This window comes from Plectropomus leopardus, chromosome 23 (genome assembly GCF_026936395.1).
Source record: "Plectropomus leopardus strain MGB_pleo_1.0 chromosome 23, ASM2693639v1, whole genome shotgun sequence".
NCBI lineage: Eukaryota > Metazoa > Chordata > Actinopteri > Perciformes > Serranidae > Plectropomus > Plectropomus leopardus.
Window position 1 is genome coordinate 10,854,116 of NC_142198.1, and position 20,837 is coordinate 10,874,952.

The window sequence follows — 20,837 nt, forward strand, 5'->3', positions numbered from 1 at the left end:
CCACTATTTAAAGTTTAATGCAGCCTATGGCATGCCAAACAAACCACATTGTAGCAAAGAGACACCATACACTCAGTTTATGGCAGTGGATGGAAATGCTATATTGTGAGCTTTGAGTTGCTTTTTGTGTTGAGCGCAGCTCCGAAAGGACGATTATTTAAACATATGGTAAAAAGTGTGTGGATACCAGAATATTATGCCTTTATGCGAGTGTTTAACTATGGGCACAAATATGTTTACTCTTCTAGGAAGATATAATTTTTGATTAAGTCTAGAAAATAGTAAAGTAACAACAACAAAAAATTGTGTGTAAATAAACTGGTTGAGATACTTGTCAAACACAATAAAGGCGGCAAGTAATTTTCGCTATTAATTGATCAAAATAAAGACAAAGATATACACAATGACCACAGAGAGACCAAAACAACAAAAAAGACAATTATCTAGAAACAAAATTATCTAAAGGAGAAACAAAAAGACCATAAAGAGAAACAAAACACACAAAATGATGCATAATGACAGCAAAGAGATGCAAAAACAACCTTAATATCTGTATGTCTTACACATAGGGGCAGTGGTGGGGCCCTCTGCAAATCTGTGTCCAGGGGCCCTTTGCCCCATAATCTGCGCATGCTCTATATGAACTGATTTATCATTTGTAAAATGTCACATATTTTGCTTGATCAACCATCCACAGCCCAAGGACTTAAAATTTGCAATCATGCAGAACAAAGGGGCAAATTCTCACATTTGTTAAGCTGAAAACAACAAATAATCAGCCGTTTTCTTCATACATTATAAACTAATAATCAATCATCCAAACTGTCAAAAGTCGATTAACTGGCTAATCATTTCGGCATGAAACAGTAACATGCATTTTTTTCACCTAACCCACTGACACCACACAGACACATCATCCCTATAAACACACATACACGCGCGCCCCCGCCCAAACCGTGTGCGCAAGCAGCGTTCCAGCGCTCCCTCTCAACGTCGCTCAACTTGAGAGTTGGATGAGCAGCAACTAGTACCAGCCGTGGTCACGTCGGTATTTACGAGCTCCTGTGGCTGAAACGAGGCTTTTTCGACTAAGAAAAAAGTCCACATCGGAAAAAACTATGGACACAAAGAGAGTGGACACCATTTCTGGCCGGGTGGACGCTGCTGTTTCTTCACCTGGTAGGACAGTGATCGCATGTTTTGGCGTTCATCGATAATTTTGTGATTAGTGCGTGTTGTCTTGCATGGGGAAAACGTCAGGCAAAACCCAGCAGAAAAAAAACGCAGTTTAATGTTGCCGTGCTTATCGGTCAAAAAATATACACCTGGCACTGTGTAACTTTGATTTTGTGTTATAATAGGATCACTCTTTAATTCGGCTTGTAATGAATGCAAAAACAAACACGAAATTTGATGAAAGTAGCTGTTAAGTTACTTAAAAAAATGTTTTCGCTAGCTGATTTCACACTGCCCTGTAAACGTTCAAATGACACCTAAATAGGCTAGCAGCTGAATTTAGTGAAGAGAAAGTTGTAATTTTACGGCAGGTGTACGTTACCACCATTTTTGTTGAAAGGCAACATTAAATTGATGTATTTTTTTGTAATGGAGTTTGACTTTTTCTTGTTTAAAACTTGCATGCCTCTGCAACATAAATGTGTTGTTTTTTTTGTCTCGAGGTAACTGTAGAGTTACGTTTGGACTTTTGCCTTCTCTTGAAAGGAAAATATGGTTTGTTGATGGTCTTTTTGTGTGGGCGACCTGGGTCAATTTGTCAGGGATTCAACAAAGCTGCTGCAGTTTTTTTGTTCAGTTCTGTTTTTCTGCTGAATATTTACCTCTAGGCATTAACATAGTTTTGGTTAATGTTTAGAAATCAGTGTTGAACTAAAGATGTCTCTTTTTTATGTGTATCTGCAGCCCACACTTTGTATGCAGGACACTTTTGAACCCCTTGCAATAGTTGAATTTGAATATATGGGCACATGGACATAAGTGAAAAAAAATCCCATATTGGATTCGGTAGAACAAATCCTCTCCTGGGTTCCCCCCTCCACAGTACTTGGCCGACATCCAGAATAACGATCACTCAGTTATAGTCCATAGGTCTCCCCTCTGGCTTCTCACTGCCTCTCTCGGAGTCACAAGAGCAGTTAACTGCTCATCACTCCTGGCTCAGGTTAATGTTTGTTTGCACACCTAATTGACTTCTAATTATCCCTTGATAAGGGTATGAGTCAGAAGTTGAACTGTTGAGAGGTATTCCTCTCAAACCTAATACTACTTCAGCTAATGTTTTCTTCAATTGTGTGCCTGGAATTTAGATTTTCTCTCACCCGCTGCATGAAAAATGGGAAACAGTATTGTGTGCAACTGCTCAAATAGCTGCTATTGAATGGTAAAACTAGTGCCAGCTAATTAGAACAAGCAGACTTTAACAAATGCTTCTAAAGGGGCAAAAAAAATCCAGATCAACATGGGTTTGGGCCCCGAGAACATAATATTTAGCTTTTGACCAGAATTAGTCATTAGTTGTGGTGAAGACATCTGATGGTTATGTGTTGTTTATTTAATTTCCCAATTATTGGATACTGCAAACAAGTGTTGTGTTATTTGAGGATTTTGATTGCTATTCTCTGCCCTAAAGAAGCTTATTTAAAAAAAGTATGACTTTTAACTCAGATTTTTACTTATTCTGAAAGGTTTCACTATAGTTTACATTGAGTAGCCTTCCTTGCTTGCTGTAAATGGCACCCCTGACCAAGTTTCTTATTGTCAGGGGACTTAAATTTCAGTTGGTCTATAGCAATTGAGATGGTTAGAAAATATGCACTGCATTTGTTACTGGACCTGTTTATAAGTAATCACCGATTCTTGTAGAGAGAAACCAAATTGTCACCTATGTGATATTTCTTTGTCAATGCTCTTGTTTTCTGAACTCTTTCCTCACTCTCTCTTAAGCCCCCCACCACTTTGTCCCCAGTGGGCCACCACATCATGATCCCTCCCCGGGGAAATCTTAAAACGTAACGATCGCCCCACAAAAATGCTACAGTCACCCAGCCATGAGCTGATCCTCCCAAGAGCTGCTTCCTCGGTGCAGTGATTCTTTGCATCAGTGCCTTGGAGCTCTCTCAGATCACCATTGCAACTTCTGTTGGTGCGTGCCAACGGCTCCCCTAGACATTTCTCTCCTTTAGTACTGTATCCTTGAGTTTCAGAAAGGAGATGTATGAAACGCAGCCCCGTAAGGTTTTATTGTTCCGAATGAGCTACTCTAAGCACCACGGCCAGCTCCGTTTTTTTTTGTGCTGGAGTTGTTGAGAAGAAGTTTGTGCTTTTTGTGATAAATGTCCTCTTTTTCTTTGTGTCAGTATGAGTTATCATAACTAATTATGCCTTGTATGGTATATCCAGGGCCTTCCAACAGTGATAAACAACATTAAGTAATAAAACATAAACAGAGAAAATTTTACCATGAGGATTTACCTCATAGCTGTTGAATTAAAGCTTCATTAACTCTTTGCATTTAATTACTTATGTTTAGCCTGCTACATGCATCATATTTTCCAAAACAACTAGTTATTAAACTCAAAACTTTGCGATATGTATGCAATGTTGGTACACCAGTGAGGACAAGTCCAAGCATAAGGTGGAGAGTTAAAGGTCCAGAAGGTCAATCAAAATACAGATCTGCATATGTATGACTGAACAAGTTACACTGAGAACAAACAGAGCTTTCTGAAATAATCAATCTTTTGGAGCACTGAGTCAGTATTTAAATATTTGAGCCAGTGATTTATGTACTTTGGCTCGATGCAAGCAATGGCAGCAACCCATTTGCAGCATTTATAATGTTATCACTGAAGTCATTAAGGTTTTAAGAGAGTTCACAGAGTTTGATGTTGCATGTTTGGACAAAAATAGCCACCTTCTTTTTTGAACATTTGGTTCGATGAGATGATGATTTTGGGCAGATGAAAATGGCTTAAAAACTAAGCCTAATCTTAATTTATATAATATCTGGAAAAACGCAGATGGTTATTAGCACGTGGCATGTTTCAGTTAAGCTTGTCCTTGAATTGTATGCTGCAGTCCTTGTGCTAAAAGTATTTGTTTTGCAGAGGCAAGAAAGTAACTGTAGTGTATTTAGTCTGTTCTCAGATGTCAGCTTTGAGCTTTTATGGTGTTGAGAACTGACCACATGCGGTGTGTGTTTTCTCAGCAGTTGTCAGCCAGTGGTCCCGAGATCACAGTGAAGCAAAGAAAAAACTGCTCCAAATCTGTCAGACAGCAGAATGGTGCGTGTGTTAGCTTTTCAGAGGGAAGTTTTGACGGCACAGGATCACCGATCTGAAAGTTTCTCTGTCTTGTGTTAACAGCAAAAGATGTGCCGTTTGATTTGTTATTGGAATAAATTACAGTGTTCTGGTGGTTTGAAAGTATGAAGGAGAGATTATTCTAATAAACCTATTTAAAGGCCACTCAGAATTTGACCACATTATTGTTTTAAGGACTGACATTTTTAGCAAGGGTCAGCTTCATAAAAGACCCATTTTGACAGCATGTTTGAGTGGCTCTGTTATTTTTCTAATTGAGAAAATTACAGAGATAATTGTGTCATTTGCCGTCTTGCTTTGCTCTTTTTTTTGAAGAGAAATCTGCAAGAATCACTCATTTTTCAAATCTGTCTTAGTTTTACGGTCTCTTCACTCTATGAATAGATTCAAATTGGATTTGATTCATTGATTCATTAAACAGTCAGATTTGGCACATCAGATGGTCTCAATGGCACACCAACTGCTGTGAAGTTAATAGTACTCCTTAGCATCAAGATGGGACCCATAAATAAGTCTTTACCATTGGTAGATTGTTTTTATGACCACCTGTGTGCTTCCCCTCTACCTGCTGATCAAAAGCTGGTCCTTGGTCAAATCCAGGATTAACTGTACCACAAACTTCCCTGCTCGCCTCCTGGGCTACCTCCAATTAGATTTTGTTTACTTTGGATCCAGCCTTTGTTTTTCCCTTCGAGAGACTGGGTGGGGAGCATCTGCTTGCATGGACCATCTGCCTTGGGACTCAGGCCAGAGAAGAATAAGGGAAGGAGAAGTGGAAGGCTAATAGGATGAGATGAGGATACAGGGACAGAAAGGGAGAGGTGGAGGAAGACAGTGATGGATACATGGGGTGGCTGATTGGGCGTAGAAGCGTCACTAGTGTTAACCGCATAATTGCTGTGGCGAGAGAGCAGAACATAAGGTGCTTGTTTATGATTGCTAAAGGCTAAAAGAAGTGGCCCGCCTTTCATGTTTATATTTCCACCCGCAGGCTTGTTTACGCCACAGATTCACTCCATTTGACTTCCTTGGATTGAGTGCCAAACAGCCGATGCCAACTGGGTGGCAGTGCTTGGCCTTAGCTTGCAAATGCATCTTTCTTTGTTTGTGCCAAGGTCATATTGAGGATAAACCAGATTCCCTGGTGCTCAGAAGAATGACAGAAAAAAAAACTTTGGATGTGACAATTCCTACCTTTCTTTCCAGAAATTGAAATTTAGGTGCTGCTCCAAACAATCCCATTTCTGCCCACGCTCATGGTTTTGTAGGTTTCCTACAAAAGTCATTGAATTTCATAATCATATTTTCCAGGCCTGTAAAAGGCATGGAACTGGTAAAAAACGTTGAACATTTTCGAAAAATCATGGAAATTTGTGGTATGTCATAAATTAAATTACCTTAATACAACATAATGGTGAATGTATTTTCTGTAGCTGACAACGTAACATAGCTCTAATAAGCATACGTATGACAATGTTTTGGTGATGTTTTTGTTCATTTGTCCATCACGAAAGTTTCTTAATTTTCTCCCAGGACAGCATATCTCAGTCTTCATGTATGCCCACTTGGCATGTCAAATAATTTTTAAGCACTTTGAGCTTCGGGAAGGGGCATGCATACTTAAATCACTGTATCTTGTATTTATTTTACAGCCAATTTTTAAAGAAAAAAATTTTTCTTTGTGTTTTTATTTATTTATTTTTCTTTATTTTTGGATTTTTGTTTTTTTAAATAGAAAATGTATTAAAAATGTAATTTGTTTTTCTTTTTGGAGATTTTTTTAATGAAAACTTTAAAATTTGGGACAGTTTTTTTTCTTTTGAGAAAACGAGTTTGACAGACATGTTTTCTTTATATATCACCAAGATATCACCACCATTTATCACATCCAGAAAGTGTAAAAACAGAAATGATCATTGGTGTTTTCACATTTCTGATGGTCCTTGAACACATCGTGTGGGATGCTGTTTGAATCTTGTATGACTGAAAAACACTGAACAAGTAGAAGAAAAAAAATATTTAGGGTCATTGAAAAGTCATGGAAAACTTATGAAATTTTGTCCATGAAAAATGCATGGGAACCCTGTTTATGAAGTGCTACGTAGTAAACAAAGTATCTCTGGAGAAGTTTATTCTGGGGAGATCAGACTTTTTTGTGGCACACATCAAATTGTGTTTTAGAAATAATATGGTTAGAGGCTGAAGTCCCTCCCAACTTTGTAGTATGCCCCATTAACATGTCACGGTGTTGTTTTATCTCAGTGTCTTTATAGGTGTTGAACAGACAGGAAAGAGTCAGTGATTTAAATTTCTGGTTAGCACAGTTTGCATAGATGTGCAGTGAACTGACTGACCTGCCAAGAAGTTTGTTGCACTTCTTCAGACTGGAAGGAAGATGGAGGAAATGCCTTTTGGATCCTTAAGCAACTGTGAAAAATGTCCATCTATTTTTAGGTTAAGTAGGCCACTAACATTTCATCATAGAGTTCAGCATCGGAGAGTTGACTTGCTCTGTATTTGTTACTTTTCCAGTCAGATAAAGGTCTATTGCATAACAATTTATTTTCAGTTGATGACTCCTATTATAGCAGTTTGCGCTGTGGCAAAGGGTTTGCGACTCTTGTATACAAAGTTCATGTGTCCCCTCATCACAGAGTGCATGTCTGTCAGGTGTGAGTAGTTCATTAGAAGTAATTTTTTCTTTTTATGACCTCTTGTGTTGACTCATTGTTTCTAAGCTTATTTTAAAAGAGTAAACTAGATTGCTTAAAAGGAAAATGTAGTAAAGCAAAACCGAGCGTAGTTATAACCTTCTGATCCTTTTCTCAATGGCTAACCTCGGTGCTTTCCCTGTGACGGGGTGGCAACCTTTTCAGGGTGTATCAACTGATACTGCATACTGATCTGATACCACTTTTTGATATGCAGTATGCCTATGCTGTCATGCTTTCATGGTCGTTCAGCATCCAGTGTGAACCCAGCGTTACACACACATTTAGTCAGACCTTAACATAGAGTTGAATTGAATAGATTGGCCTCCGATATCTGATCAAGATTTTTGAGTAAATATCAGCCCGATAAATTATTTTACTATTGGATTGGTGCATCCCTATTTTCAGCTGCATGCTGGGTAAGGCTCCAGCACCTTACAAATTTATTGGATAATTGCCAGTATTAAATAAATAGTTATTGGTGACCTTCATGTCTTGATATAGGACTTAGTTTAGCTTTAGATTTATTCCCTCATTGTTATATAGATCCTGCTGTTTGCTGTTTTTCCATTATGCTCTGACATGTTAACCCTTTAACATTCACATCCTGTTATTGAGTTCAGCTCTTATTTTCATCTTTTGCTGCTTTGTTTCTTGAAGATAAAATATATTGTGGGACTTTGAATATTGCCTGGACAAATGAGTAATGGTGCATTACTATGTAGATCAGATTCAAGTTGTGAACTTTGTCGCTATCACGCCCCCAAAATTACTCTCCACTGTGCCCCGTAAAACCTGAAAAATAAGAATGATAAAATGAACATTGAGAAAACCAACAGTATGTCTGGTTCGATGAGTCTTTCCAAGGAGTCCTTGATGAAATGGTGTCAGAGCTGAACATCATACAGGCCATATGTGGAGGCAGGCCTGGCATGAGTGGCCAACTGGAGGGTCCGTCTGTCTTTCTTCTCGTCCCAATGGGGGGGCTCAAAAGCCTATTCTGGGCTCTAGTCCCTCCAAAAGTCCACGTCCTACAGGGTAGAACTGCCAGCACTTAATATAGACCACACAATACTAAACATATCTGTCATTCCGATGGGAGGTTATGACATGTAAAGCGTACAGACATGATTCACATGCCAGCCTCAGTCCATCTTGTTAATTGTGGTAGACCTGAAAATAGATTGGAAATATAATGACAGTTGGCGGAGAATAACAATGATTGCCACTAGGCTTATCTACACTGGCTTAAGTCATTATTTGTAGATGTTTTTCAATGTGATGTCAACTAACATTCAACCTTGAAAGGAAGAAATGTGTCTACTGGATTGCAGCTGTGGCATCCATGCAGTGTACAAGGCTGACACCAAGTGGTTATACACAGAAAATGATGTCTCAGTAGAAAAGACTCTTCATATATTTTTCAGCCAGTTCTTAAGCTTTAAACCTGCATACAGCGGGTAGATGTCTTTGCACCGTTTGCTGTGTTATGTATTTAAATACTTTATGTATTGATATTACAAGAAGATGCGTCTGTATGCCCTTTACCTGTTCGAGCTTAGTATGAGTTAATATCAGGTCAGGTGTGGGTTTGTGCATACTCATTGCATTACAGTCTAATGTGTCTTACATAACACACAGACCAGGTTAGGATTATATAGTTGGTGATGAAGCTGCCTTTTTTCAGTACAGATTAATTTGAACTGGGAAATATTCACAATGTAGAGGCTGAAAAGGAGAAATGGAGCATTTTTGCTCCAAAAATGATGAATCAGTTATTACATTTTTTGTTGATTGACAAGTGGAATGACTGATTGTTTTGGCAGTGGCTGCTTCTTCAGTTTCTGCTTTTAATTTAATTTTGAACAAAAATATTTGTACATAGTTAAGTGCAGACCAGGTGATCATTTTTAATGGCGTCTGTGGCAATATGGACATAATATTTATTTGTGGTGGACCGCCACAATTAAATCACCTGACACCACAAAGAGATATTTGGAGCTGGACTGTTAATTAGGAGCAGAATATATGGCATATAAAATATCCAAAAATCCATTTCTGGTGTAGTATTAAAAAGAAGTAATCTGCTCAAAATTAATCAAAATCCCCCTTTTTAAATACAAACATCCTTCAGTTCTCCTGTTCACTTTTTGGGTTAATTTTAAAGTTTATCAGTTATTCAGTATTTTTATTGTTATTCTTGAAAAATAATATTTCATACCCATAAAGTATTACCCTTACTCAGGGGGCGTCAGTTAACTCAATGATATAAATGGGGTCCCTTAAAGAAAAAAGTTGGGAACCACTGGGTTAGGCTGTATTTTATGTTTCTCATGACATTTTGACGTTTCTCACAACATGTAATGAAGATTTCTTGTCAGTAGTGATTTTTTTTCCTTCAAAACAACTGCGTTTGTCCTCATTGCTTATACAAATATAGATGATAACTTTCCTGAGCTTTACTCTACATTGGTTATGCAATGGCAAAAAATTGCCCCTTGTTTGATGAGCTGAAAATAAGTGTATCCCCAGAGAAAATGAAAGTGACCTTACAACGTAAACCTGCTGATAGGCTATATTCCATTGTATGCTTCACTGCCACAGTGACACGCATCCTTACACCTAAGGTGTCCCAAATCCCTCTAGGTGCTTGTATAGTCACCAGCGCAGTGTCTCTGTACACGCTGACCGATAAAGAGCCACTGTTATCTTCAGATAGCAGGCGCTGCGGCTGAATAATTTATGGAGGCATTCCAACACACTGACTCAGAAAACGACACACACTCACAGAGGGCAAAAGTGGTAAAAGGTTTTGACGCGTGTCTCTGGAGGTGTATGTGTGGGTTTGTGTCAGGTTGTATGTGTTCAGAAGTGTGTGTCTTCAAAGATGTGTGTCTATACATACAACTTTCTCCTAGCAGTATGTGCCGTGTGTTTGATTTTCTACTTTTTTCATGTTTTTTTCCTGCTCTCAAACTGGCTGCTACATTGGCCCCACTGCCACAGTCCATTTAACAAGTGGAAGAGGAAGCAAGTCTTAGACAGACCACGGAAATGTGAACTGATGGACTGTCCGCACTATTCATTTTCATTATGCTGAGTTGCCTTCTTCCAAGAGCTTTGTCAATTACCCATTTAAAAAGTGCTGAACCCTTATTCGTGCAATAATTAATACTGGTGCATAATTGAAGCATGGTAATGAACAAATGCTGTGATTGACACATAATTGCATCAGCAAGATTGTTAGACTGGTATCACAGCCCATTTTTCATTATCTTGTGTGACCTTTGTAACCAAAGCTGTTGATAGCTGTAATTTGAATAAACCAGTTGCATTCTGGGCCTGCAGGACTCTGTACATACAACCAGACTGGGAAGGAAGCTTCTCTTAGTGCAAGGTTACAGAAAGAAGTTCTAGAGATCTTTTCTTCTGCAAATCTGACACTGATCTTGGTTTTCTAAAGGCCGGTATCGGACGACTATCAGATTACTCGGGCCATGGTTCAAGAGGTGATTGTATCGATTTCAGGTCAGATTAACTAAATAAAGGAACAACTACTGTTTCCGCAAGGACGTAGTTATGGAGCTCTCGTGTTTCAAAACGAGAAAGAAAATAGATCCGGGATATACTGTGACTTCACCAAGATGAGCCTACATTTCCCATCTTTAAATACTGCATTGCAGTTTGTTTAATCCACAGGGCTGTTTCCCCTCATGCTTTCTTCTAATTTTAGCCGTCACTTTGGAGGACAAGGTCACGGTGGGTGTGTGAGAAATTGGGAAGGGAAAGTGTGTGTTGGAGAGAGACAGCCTCGATGAACATAGCTCAATGCTGCCTGGCCCTGCTGTGACTACCAACTGACCGGCTAACACTGAACTGTAGGGTGTCTGACCACCATGACATTGGAGCTGGGAAGGAGAGATGCCATCGAAAGCAGCATTTCAAGCTATTGCAACAGAGAATAATGAGCACTGATTTATGGTTCTGACTTGTGGCAGTATCTTTTTATAGGGTTCTGCAGTGGCTGTTGTTATTGTGTGTGTGTAAAGTTTCTCTGGGGCAGACTCGGATGAGGCAATAGTTTTTAAAGGTTTAGAAATGCTAAAATGCAATGTTTCCCATCTTTGTTTTATTTATGTATTTATGCCATTGTGACAAAACAAAGCAAAACAGACAAAAAATGAGACTGACAGGGCAGAAAAGTCGTCATGCTTAGATTGTAATTTAGAGATGCATGATATAGATTTTTTTCTAGGCCATACCAAAAGAAAGATAATTATCTACTTCTCATGACTGATGTGATAACTAATAATTTCACATTTTTGTGAAATTCTGACCAGTTCTGACTCTTCCTACCTTCCAACAGTAGACTGTGGAAAAGAGGGAGATTTCCTGGGGTACTGACAAATCGCCTGCCCTCAATACCCCTGTCCCCATATAACCCTTCACAACAGATGAACAAAAGGTGTTAAAGTCATAGTAAATGGTAAATAAATGAAAAATCGGCTATAATTTAATTAACGGAATAAAATATCACAGTAAAAACGCCCCATTGTCATCCAGTAACTTTTGGTCCAATATATATTGTGCATCTCTAGTGTAATTGTAGCATACAGCCTATTCATATACAGCAAATCAATCAAAAACAAAAGCAACAAAACAAAAAATTCAAGAAAGAACTAATATAACTAATATACATGACACAAAAAAAGGTTTTCACTCTATGAAGACATGGAAAATCTTGTGAGGAAAAGAATAATACTTTCTGGCTTCCATCCACTTCTTTTATTGGACCATAGCTTCATACTGGACACACAGGAATTAAAACAGGCGTATTTCCAAGTACAGTAGATTTCATTACAACCTTTTATAATGATTACATGTAGGCCTAAATTAATGTTTTAATTTCCATAAGATTTAACATATACGTAGGAGTCTCCACTCAGCTGCTGTACCCCTAAGAATTAACATTACACCTGAGTAGTGAAGGCAATTAAAGAACTCTACTTATTAATGTAGTGGTGAACGTAAAAAAAAATAAATAAATAAAGGGGTTGAATTCATGTTATGTTGCTGATGCTGCTGGGCAGCAACCTCCTTTGCTACGGTTAATGGCTTCTGTAATGGGCTATTGCGTTATCCTTGCAAGGTTTTATGGAAATGCAGGGCTTGGTTGAAATGAGCCTGTTGTCTTGAATGTGTGTCTTCCATCATTTTATACTGAGACAGCAAGGTTGTTAATATTCCTAAAGCTTTTCCAAAATCTCCTGCAACACTGAGACAAAAAGGCTGGAGTCACGGTCGGGCTTCAAGGGACAGGGGAAGTAAAAGTATGGGAAGTTCTGTGAATTACATTGATCACATTGATGCAATCTGACTGCATTGAACCTCTTCATTTAACACTGCAAACACACATTTAATTAAATGTTTCGCATGTTGGCTCCCTGAAATAGGCGTTTGAAGTGTTGATGCAGAAATCATAGCATCCTGATATTTTTTGTTTTAAATGGTGGAGACTTCCATTCTTTCAGGAACATGATGGTGTTCAAAGATTGTGGACGTTTAGTATAAGATGTATCTCATTTTAAGAAGTTTGTCTATCACCTCTTTAAATTATGATGACATCAGATGCTAATTAATAAATGCTAACATCTGGAAACACAGTTAAAACTAAGTCTGATGGGGCAAGCAGCTCAGTCTTTTGGACATATGGATATGTTGGGAACAATCTGTTGACTGAGCAAAATCACAACAATAAAATCCAAGTTGTAAAAAACAGGAATTATCCTAAACTAAACTGCATTGTGTATCCACTGGAACACCGCTTACAGCAGAAGTTGAAATCCAGTAAAAAGTCTGTTGGAATGTCAAATATTTCATTTGTTTGCTGCTTGTAAAGGGCATCTTATTTTAATGCAGAAACACAGCTGAGTATGTAAATCCAAATGCATTTTTAAAAAATGAGACATGGGCAAGGGGCACACTCAGAAAGGACCTGAGGTAAAACACATGACATGATAATGCTCATAATTATTCAGTAAAAGGGGAAGCTGTTTGTGTGTGGCCTCAGGCTGTGACAGTGTCTTTGTTTACATGTGTATGAAGAAATACTGCATGCAATGTGAAGTTGTTTTCTGAAACATTTCTTTTAAGATGATTAACTAAATGAAGGGATAACATTAATAAATATAGAAGTAACTCAGTGGAAAGAATTCAGTGTTTGATATCTTTCCACAAAACAGCATTGCATGGTATATTGTAAAGTTCAAATTACCCCGTGGCTTTCATGAAGTCCTACTTTTCCGGTCTGGAAGGTTACACATGCCCCTGCCTACATATACTCTCAATACATTTCTGTTTATACAGAGAGTATTTACCATGGGACAAGAAAAAAAACCTGAAAATGTATTCACTGCTGCAAAGTTTTGGTGATGAAACTGAAGCATATACTCTACATTTACTACCACTTCAATCAAAATGAAAAAGGACTTCTTTTTAGCAGCAGTTTCTCGTTGAGTTGCATCGTATCACATCAAATTGATGTACTGATCTGAACTTACTGACTTAATCATCTTGCTTCCACAAATATTCCCCATCTTCCAATTACTGACAGGTTATTGTGGTAATTAGCAATTGCCATTTAATGTCATGTCATGTAATGTCATGTATTGCGCAGTCCTAAATATCAGTAATACATGTTTTTTTCTCATTTGTAATAGTTTTTTGATGAGATTTTTCTTAAACTTCCAAAAAACACATAGGATTCCTATAAAACTCAAAATAATGACCTTTTATCAATGAAAACACAACAGACTTTTATTTAAAGTATTTACATGGCATTGCCATGCATATGCATGTCTAATTGAATGCCTGTGAAATCTTATTAGAGATTTCTGAGTCTGTTTCTTATGCATCTTGGAGGTTTAGGTTTCTTGGTGCAGCTGCAGTTGTTGTGTTCATCCTTGCAGGTCCAAACAGAGATGAAGCTGGAAGATGTATTGTCTGACATGTTGGCAGCACTGGTTTTAATGGCCGTTTTGATTGGTGGTATTTCTTTTTCCACTGATGCATTTTTCATCTGCATCATCAAGTCTGCCTCTTTGCTCAGAGTCTCCTGCATCTTCTTGATGTCTGACTTTTTTTGAATGTAGGCTTTTCTCATGTTTTCCATCTCTTCCTTTTCCATCTCAAACGCCTTCCTCTGCTCAAAGATAGCATCTTTTTCAGCATCAAAAGCCTTTCTCCTCCTACATTTTTCCTTCAGTTCTTTATTGAAGGCTTTTCTCTCCTTTTCTATGTTGTTCTTCTCCAGCTGGAGGGCATCTCTCATCCTCTGCATACCTGCTTTTTCCTTAATGTAGGCCTTTCTCATCATTGCCATCTCTTCCTTCTCAATCTTGAAGGACTCCCTATCATCAGCCATAGCATCACATTCAGCTTCAAAAGCCCTCTTTTTCATGCGACGTTCCCTGAGTTCTTTGTTGAAGGTTTCTCTTTCTTTTTTCATGTTCTCTTTCTCCAACTCAAAAGACTCTCTCGTCCTCTGCATGTCTGACTTTTCTTGAATGTAGGCCTCTCTTGCCATAGCCATCTCTTCCTTTTCCATCTTGAAGTCCTTCCTTTCCTCACATATAGCATTTTTTTCGGCATTGAATGCCTTCCTTCTCTTACAGTGTGCCTTGAGTTCTTTCTTGAAGGCTTTTCTTTCATCTTTCATTTTGTCCTTCTCCAACTGAAAGGCATTCCTCATCTCAGTCATGTGAGCACTCTCTTTTTGAAAGGCCTCTCTCTCTCTGGTCAGTCTTTGCCTTTCCATCTCCAGAGCCTCCTTCATCTTTTTAATGTGTGTCTCGTCACACAAAAGTTTTTTGGCTTCTGCCTTCATCTGCCCCTCCAGCATGTCTTCCTCCAGAGCAAGTTTCAAACATCCTGCTGCTTCATGCAACAGAGACCTTTCATCTCCGCTGCTCTGGATGTGATGCAAAGCTTGGCTCTCCATCACTCTGATAATCTCAGGCTGGAGGTGATCATATTTTTTACTATCACTGGTAAAGAGACAGTTAGCCTTGTTGTCCAGAGGGATCTTGTCTCTCTGAAGGTGCTGGGCATTTTGTGCCAGAAACTCTCCGCCCTGTGCTTGCTGGTGTTGCCAAAGCACAGAAGGGGCATGGAGATTCATCTAGAAACACAAAAATACAACATCAACTTGTTGTGTACTGATAATCAGTAGTGTAATGATATATCACTCTAGATCGATGTATCAATTCAGTTATCAATGATCATGTGTTTTTGATAAATAGTGAAAATATTGATACATATCTGTCCATGTCACCATTTTCGTCCAATCACACAACGCTCCCTTAACGTTTAAACTAGTGTTGCACCATATACTGACATCAGAAAGGCATTGCGATACCCCGTTTTTAACAATGATACAATACCCAGTTTTATCAGCATTGTTTTTTTAAGATTAGCAGTGTTTAATAAGAGCCCTATTTCCTATGAACTGCATTGGTATATGACAGCGGCTACGCAGGCCAAGAGAGATAACACATCCAACGTAGCAAAACATCTCACCGAAAGACATGCCAACTTGTTCAAAAAGCAACGGGTAATAAATGTGATTGAAAAAATAAATAGTACCCAGATATGACAAACTAGTGTGATTCATTTTTTGACAAGCAAACTTTTTTCACCATTGCAATGTGAGGAGAATATTAAGGGTCTTTAAAGGCTGTTTGGTTAATTAGGCATTAACTTTTCAGTTAGCTTAACAATGTGACAAACATCTTTATACGCAAACAAAACAATGGTAACATTAACTTCACCTTAATTTGAAAGTTGCTAAAATTATATTCACAGTTATGCAGATCAACAATACCAGTTATACATGATCCATTTAAACTCAATCAGTACTGCTAATTGTAATCACTACATACATATTTTTGTCAGTAATTATTTCATAGGAGGCCTATTGAGTCTTGTAAATGTTTAATAAGTGATACCTGGTTGCAGATATATAGTCCATCAAAGAAATCACACAAACTCAACTATAGGGGAATCAGATTACTGCACACAATGTAAAAGCTTTCATAACACTATGGCCTTGATCTAACTATTTACAGTAATCTCATTTCTTATATTATAAATGTACTAATTTATCATCAAAACACACCAACAAATATGGAAAAAAAAGAAAAAAAATGTAACAGCACAAAAAACAATTGTATTGAGCTTGAAAATAAAAATAATAATGCCAATAACTGTATGTCTTGCTAGGATTATTAGCCTGCAGTAATGCACTAAAGTAGATGACTTAATACACCTCCTTTGCGTGGGACTGTGCTTTACTCAGCACATTTCTAGTTTTCTATTTATATGTTCAAGGTTTTTGCCATGGCATCATTTCAGTGCCTTTATCGATACAAGTATCATATCAAAGTCATAATTTGGTATCATGACATTAATGATACCAACATTAATTCAAAAAGTGCTAATGGCCTAGCGCCAGGCAGAAAATGGCTAGTAGCCGAGAAAAAGACAATGAGGATATTTTATGTCTTTCCTCAAAATCAATCAATTAAATCAAAATGAAATCTTACTGCACATTTAGGCAAAAGTACTTACCACCATAAAAGGTGGGTCTTGTGAAAGTTCCATCGGAAGTTTCAGAGTAATAATTGCAAGTGCAATTGGTATTTTGCTTCTCAATGTCTCAGTGTGTTCAATCCTCTGCGATCTCTCAACTGAAATGACTGCTTTTACCACAGTTCTCTTGAGGTAACTCTACCAAGAGAGTTCTTAGTTCTAAGTTCTAAATTCTAAATTCTATGCATCATAGTACAAGAAGTTTCCCAGGATATCTCAGCACAACAAACTATACTTCATACTATCAGAGCTCAATTTCAATTTAAATCAACTCAAACAACCTTGATCACTGTTAAATGAGGGCCAAACATATATTTTGATATTATAGAAAAAAAATAAATATCAATAATCAAGTCTATTTTGTAAATAAACACCTGTGCTTCTTCAGATGATAAAATACCACAGTTTAATCTCTTTGATACACTCTTCACTGCGTTACAACTATATGTCATCAGTTTCAGCTGTCAGTTTCAGCTGTACTTTGTCATGTCACAAATTAACAACAGTGTGTCTGTTCAGAACAAGGTGGTTTATGTACACAACTGTCATCAAAGAAAATTTTGGAAATTCTACCTACTCTTCAATCAATCCATTGGTTAAAAAAATCTGCATGTTATCTCTGGATTAGCTAAATTGGCACTAGTGCACTGAGTGCACTCCACCTGGTTTTGTTGTGTCCACCAAAGCGTTTCATTTGCAATGGAAGTGCAGCATATTTACACTATCTGACAAATGCCAGCAGTTTGATGAGGCACAGTGTGTCTATTCTGCACTAAGCGCTGCACTTTTGGCTTTTTTTTTTTCTTGTTGCTAACAGATGAAAAATGTTCAGCTTTGAGTAAAATGGTGTTCTTATCACTGTCACTTTTTACCCAGCCCTCCAGTCACAGTGGAGGAGAGAGAAATGCCACAAGGACCAGCTGTCACATCCTACGTGTACAGGTGAAGAATAACAACAACAATGGTGAAGAAATGAGTACTGCTGGCCATAAAGACCAGCGAGTCCGTCCTCTCTCCTTACGTGCTTCAGCCTTCCCTTTATGGAAAGCAAGGGCCAGAGCATATTTGATCTCGTGGCACCATTTTTAATTCTGCAGATGTTCTGTAACATAACAGCCAGACGCAACCAAAGCGTCTCAGCTGAAAAACCAAAAACACCCCCAGCTGGGTGTTGTTGGATGAGCACATGGCTTTTAAATGGGGAAAAAACGCTTTGTTGGACACACGGCCTAATGAAAGTAACACAAATTGTTTGACCAATGAGAATTTGCTTGCACAAGAGCATATCAAACAACCAATATTCCAAATAAGCTCTAGTAATAGCTTTTTGTCTGTCTTTTTTGGAGGAAAAATGTAGTATTACTCAATCTCCTCCATACTCAACCAAGCCTTGATGTCTAATACCAACTCTGTACTTATAATATAATATGATATTACTCTAAATCCATTCCACATGAGGTGGCTGTCTGAATTGATTTCTGAATGCCTTACAGCAAATTGCTTCTGACATAATCAATAGGTGTCTGTATTAGAGGAACAATGAAGATTTAAGTGCACAAGGAATCCACAGGCTCAGTCGTACGTCTCATACACAAACTGTATAGCACCTAGAAGTCTGCATTTAGCAGCTAATGTATGTAGACTATATTTCAGTATTCATTTTTTATGGATTGACTTAGGCAGGACAGATAATCATAACCAAGTGTGATTGGGTCGGAAGACTCTTTCAACAATCCCCCGACAACAACAACAACAACAACAACAGCAAGCTGTAAACGCAACATGTTAGCAAACAGTTCCCTTTTTATACATCCAGCATATACTGAATAACATGGCATTCACTTGTAGTCATAATAAATCTAATAGCAGTATTCACTTTTCGTTTTGCTGTGATCTTGTCTCAACCAACTCACAAGAAATCTGTCTGGCACTTAAGCTGCTAAATGCTGTCCAACCTTTGTCTGTCACCTGCATGGTGCTTGACCATTTGTGTGTATTGGTTTAATCAGAGATTTCTGCCAAAAAAAGGTGTATGCTTCATCTCGAAAGGAAAGTGAAAGTGAAACTGAGAAAAAACAGTCAAATTTTGGGTCATAAAACCAAAGTAGTGCGTTGATTTGAAGGGACCTTCCCGATTCGGTGATAATCTTTTGTGGATATTTTTCTACCAGTGGTCTCTTTCACAAACATGGAGTCATTCACCTAACTGTTAATAGCAAAATATTGATTTGTAGCGGCTTTGAGAAATCTGGTTTTAACACAGAAGTCCACTTTACCCAGTCTTGGAGTTAACCAGTGCTCGGCTAAGGTCTTCTTGAATATCAATAAGCAGCAATGGCTTCTGAAATGTAAATTATTCAATATACTGGGGACAAAGCTTTCAAGCCCTCTCCCTCAGGGTGTGGACGTACCTCAGGATGTGCTCACCTAACAAGTGTTAACACAGGATGGGTATATCATGCCTTAACACTGCAACCAATCTGTTCGCTCGTTCCATGCAGGCGTGTGTCTCGGCCTGCTGGGAAAGGATGGCTCTATTCCCAGCTCCCTGTCCAAGACCCCCCTTTGTCTTCTAAGGCACAGCACAGTATATGCTCTGCTCATCTCAGGGGAAGCAATTAGATTTAGCTTTGCTGTCTCCCCTTAAGCATAGCCATCCATCACTGCACGGCAATTAATGTTATGCGCATTTAAACGTAAGCTTATGCCCATTTGGCCGAAGACCGAGGACAACTCATTTGCATAAGGTGTATGTAAATTTCTGACACTTACTGTATGTCGCAGCATAAATAAAAGAATTGCTTTGAGCAGTGCTGACAAAAATCCTGCTGCCAATGTATTCTGGAAGACATCAGCACTGTGGTGATAAATTCAGGGCAGTAAAGTCTAATGACTGTGCTGTGGAATGCATCATCTTTAACCAAACTCCTATGGACAGAGTTTTGGTAGTGGGGCAAAAAATGCTTAGCTATGCTGTGAAGTTAGACTGATTTGCCCTATCATTTTTCTTATCTTTAATAATATTTTAAGTATCTGTCTTGTTAATTAAAATGATAAAAAAGAATTTGGCACACACTGAGATCAGAGGAAAGGGTCAGTTTCAGGGGAGTGGTCCTGGGAGTTGTAGGGATATTTCAGATTCACAGATATTCCAGCAGAGTATACAAATGCTGCTGCACTTCAACTATTGTAACATTTGTTTTCCTTTGTTGCCATCCATCTGTTGAAGCTGTGACAGTGAAAACATTATCTTCTCCTGCCTTGTTTTTCCCTTATTTCTTTTTTCTTCTAAATGATTTTCTTTCCTGTTGCTTTACTCAGAGACTTTCTCCTTGCTTTGTTTGAATAATTGAAGTCGTATCAGGGTTAGTCTGATTCCCGTTCCATATAATTTAAGACATAAAACTTCATTTTGGCTTTTTTGGAAACTGATTAACAGCTGTCACAATGTGGTCACAAAATTGATGGCGAAAACATGGCAGCTGCTGATTCTTCTTGAGGGCTGGGAATGGTTTACGACAGCATGGATCATAAATTGTAATTACTTGTTACAACTCATTATTTCCCTCCCATCAGTGTGTCAAATGTTTAATTTGTCAGCTACCTACAAAACTAGTGACATTTCTATAAACCTCAGCTGTACTTCAGGTTGTATGTCTAAAAGTTAGTGTAAATTAGTGCATGTTAGCTAAGCTAAGAAGGTGAATATCAGCATCAGTAAACACCAATTAGTCACATCAGGACACGGGACCTCTGAGCATCCTGTGGTGTGTGGCCCCAGGGCGCTGGCTGCGGATCCTTTGAGTTTTTTTATTTTAATAAAACTTTTTTTTATGAAACAAAAGCCATAAGGTCACACTCAAATGTTCTCTACAAAAGCAGTCATTTAAAAAAAAAAAAAAAGTAATACGTGTGTGTCCCTTTCAATTATTCATTGTACCCTATCTAAATTCACATAGTTTTGTGTGTCCATAAACGAAGCACAGGAAGAGCTCTCCACAAGTTATTTATTAATTTATTTTTGACTCAGCTGTAGTTTGTGATTCGCAGGTTCGATAACTGATCTGTTTCCGGTCAGAGCTGACTTTTAAATATGCTTTTTTGCTTGTTGTTTTATCTGTATTTTTATGCTAGTATG

The 20,837-nt window shown here is 38.2% G+C and overlaps 1 protein-coding gene across 4 annotated transcripts in view; it reads left to right on the forward strand.

The window, feature by feature from the left end:
• Window positions 1-945: 945 nt before the first annotated feature.
• kcnip4a (potassium voltage-gated channel interacting protein 4a) overlaps window positions 946-20,837 on the forward strand; it is a 155,230-nt gene continuing 135,338 nt past the window's right edge. For 2 of the 4 annotated variants that reach the window (XR_015775625.1, XM_088073180.1), the window contains exon 1: window positions 946-1,179. Coding sequence is in view for 2 of the 4 variants with exons in the window: in XM_088073180.1 (XP_087929306.1) it covers window positions 1,119-1,179 (61 nt within the window). In the remaining 2 variants the exon portion in view is untranslated. The remainder of the gene's footprint in view (window positions 1,180-20,837) is intronic. The other 2 variants (XM_042511812.2, XM_088073182.1) reach the window with 1 other exon arrangement.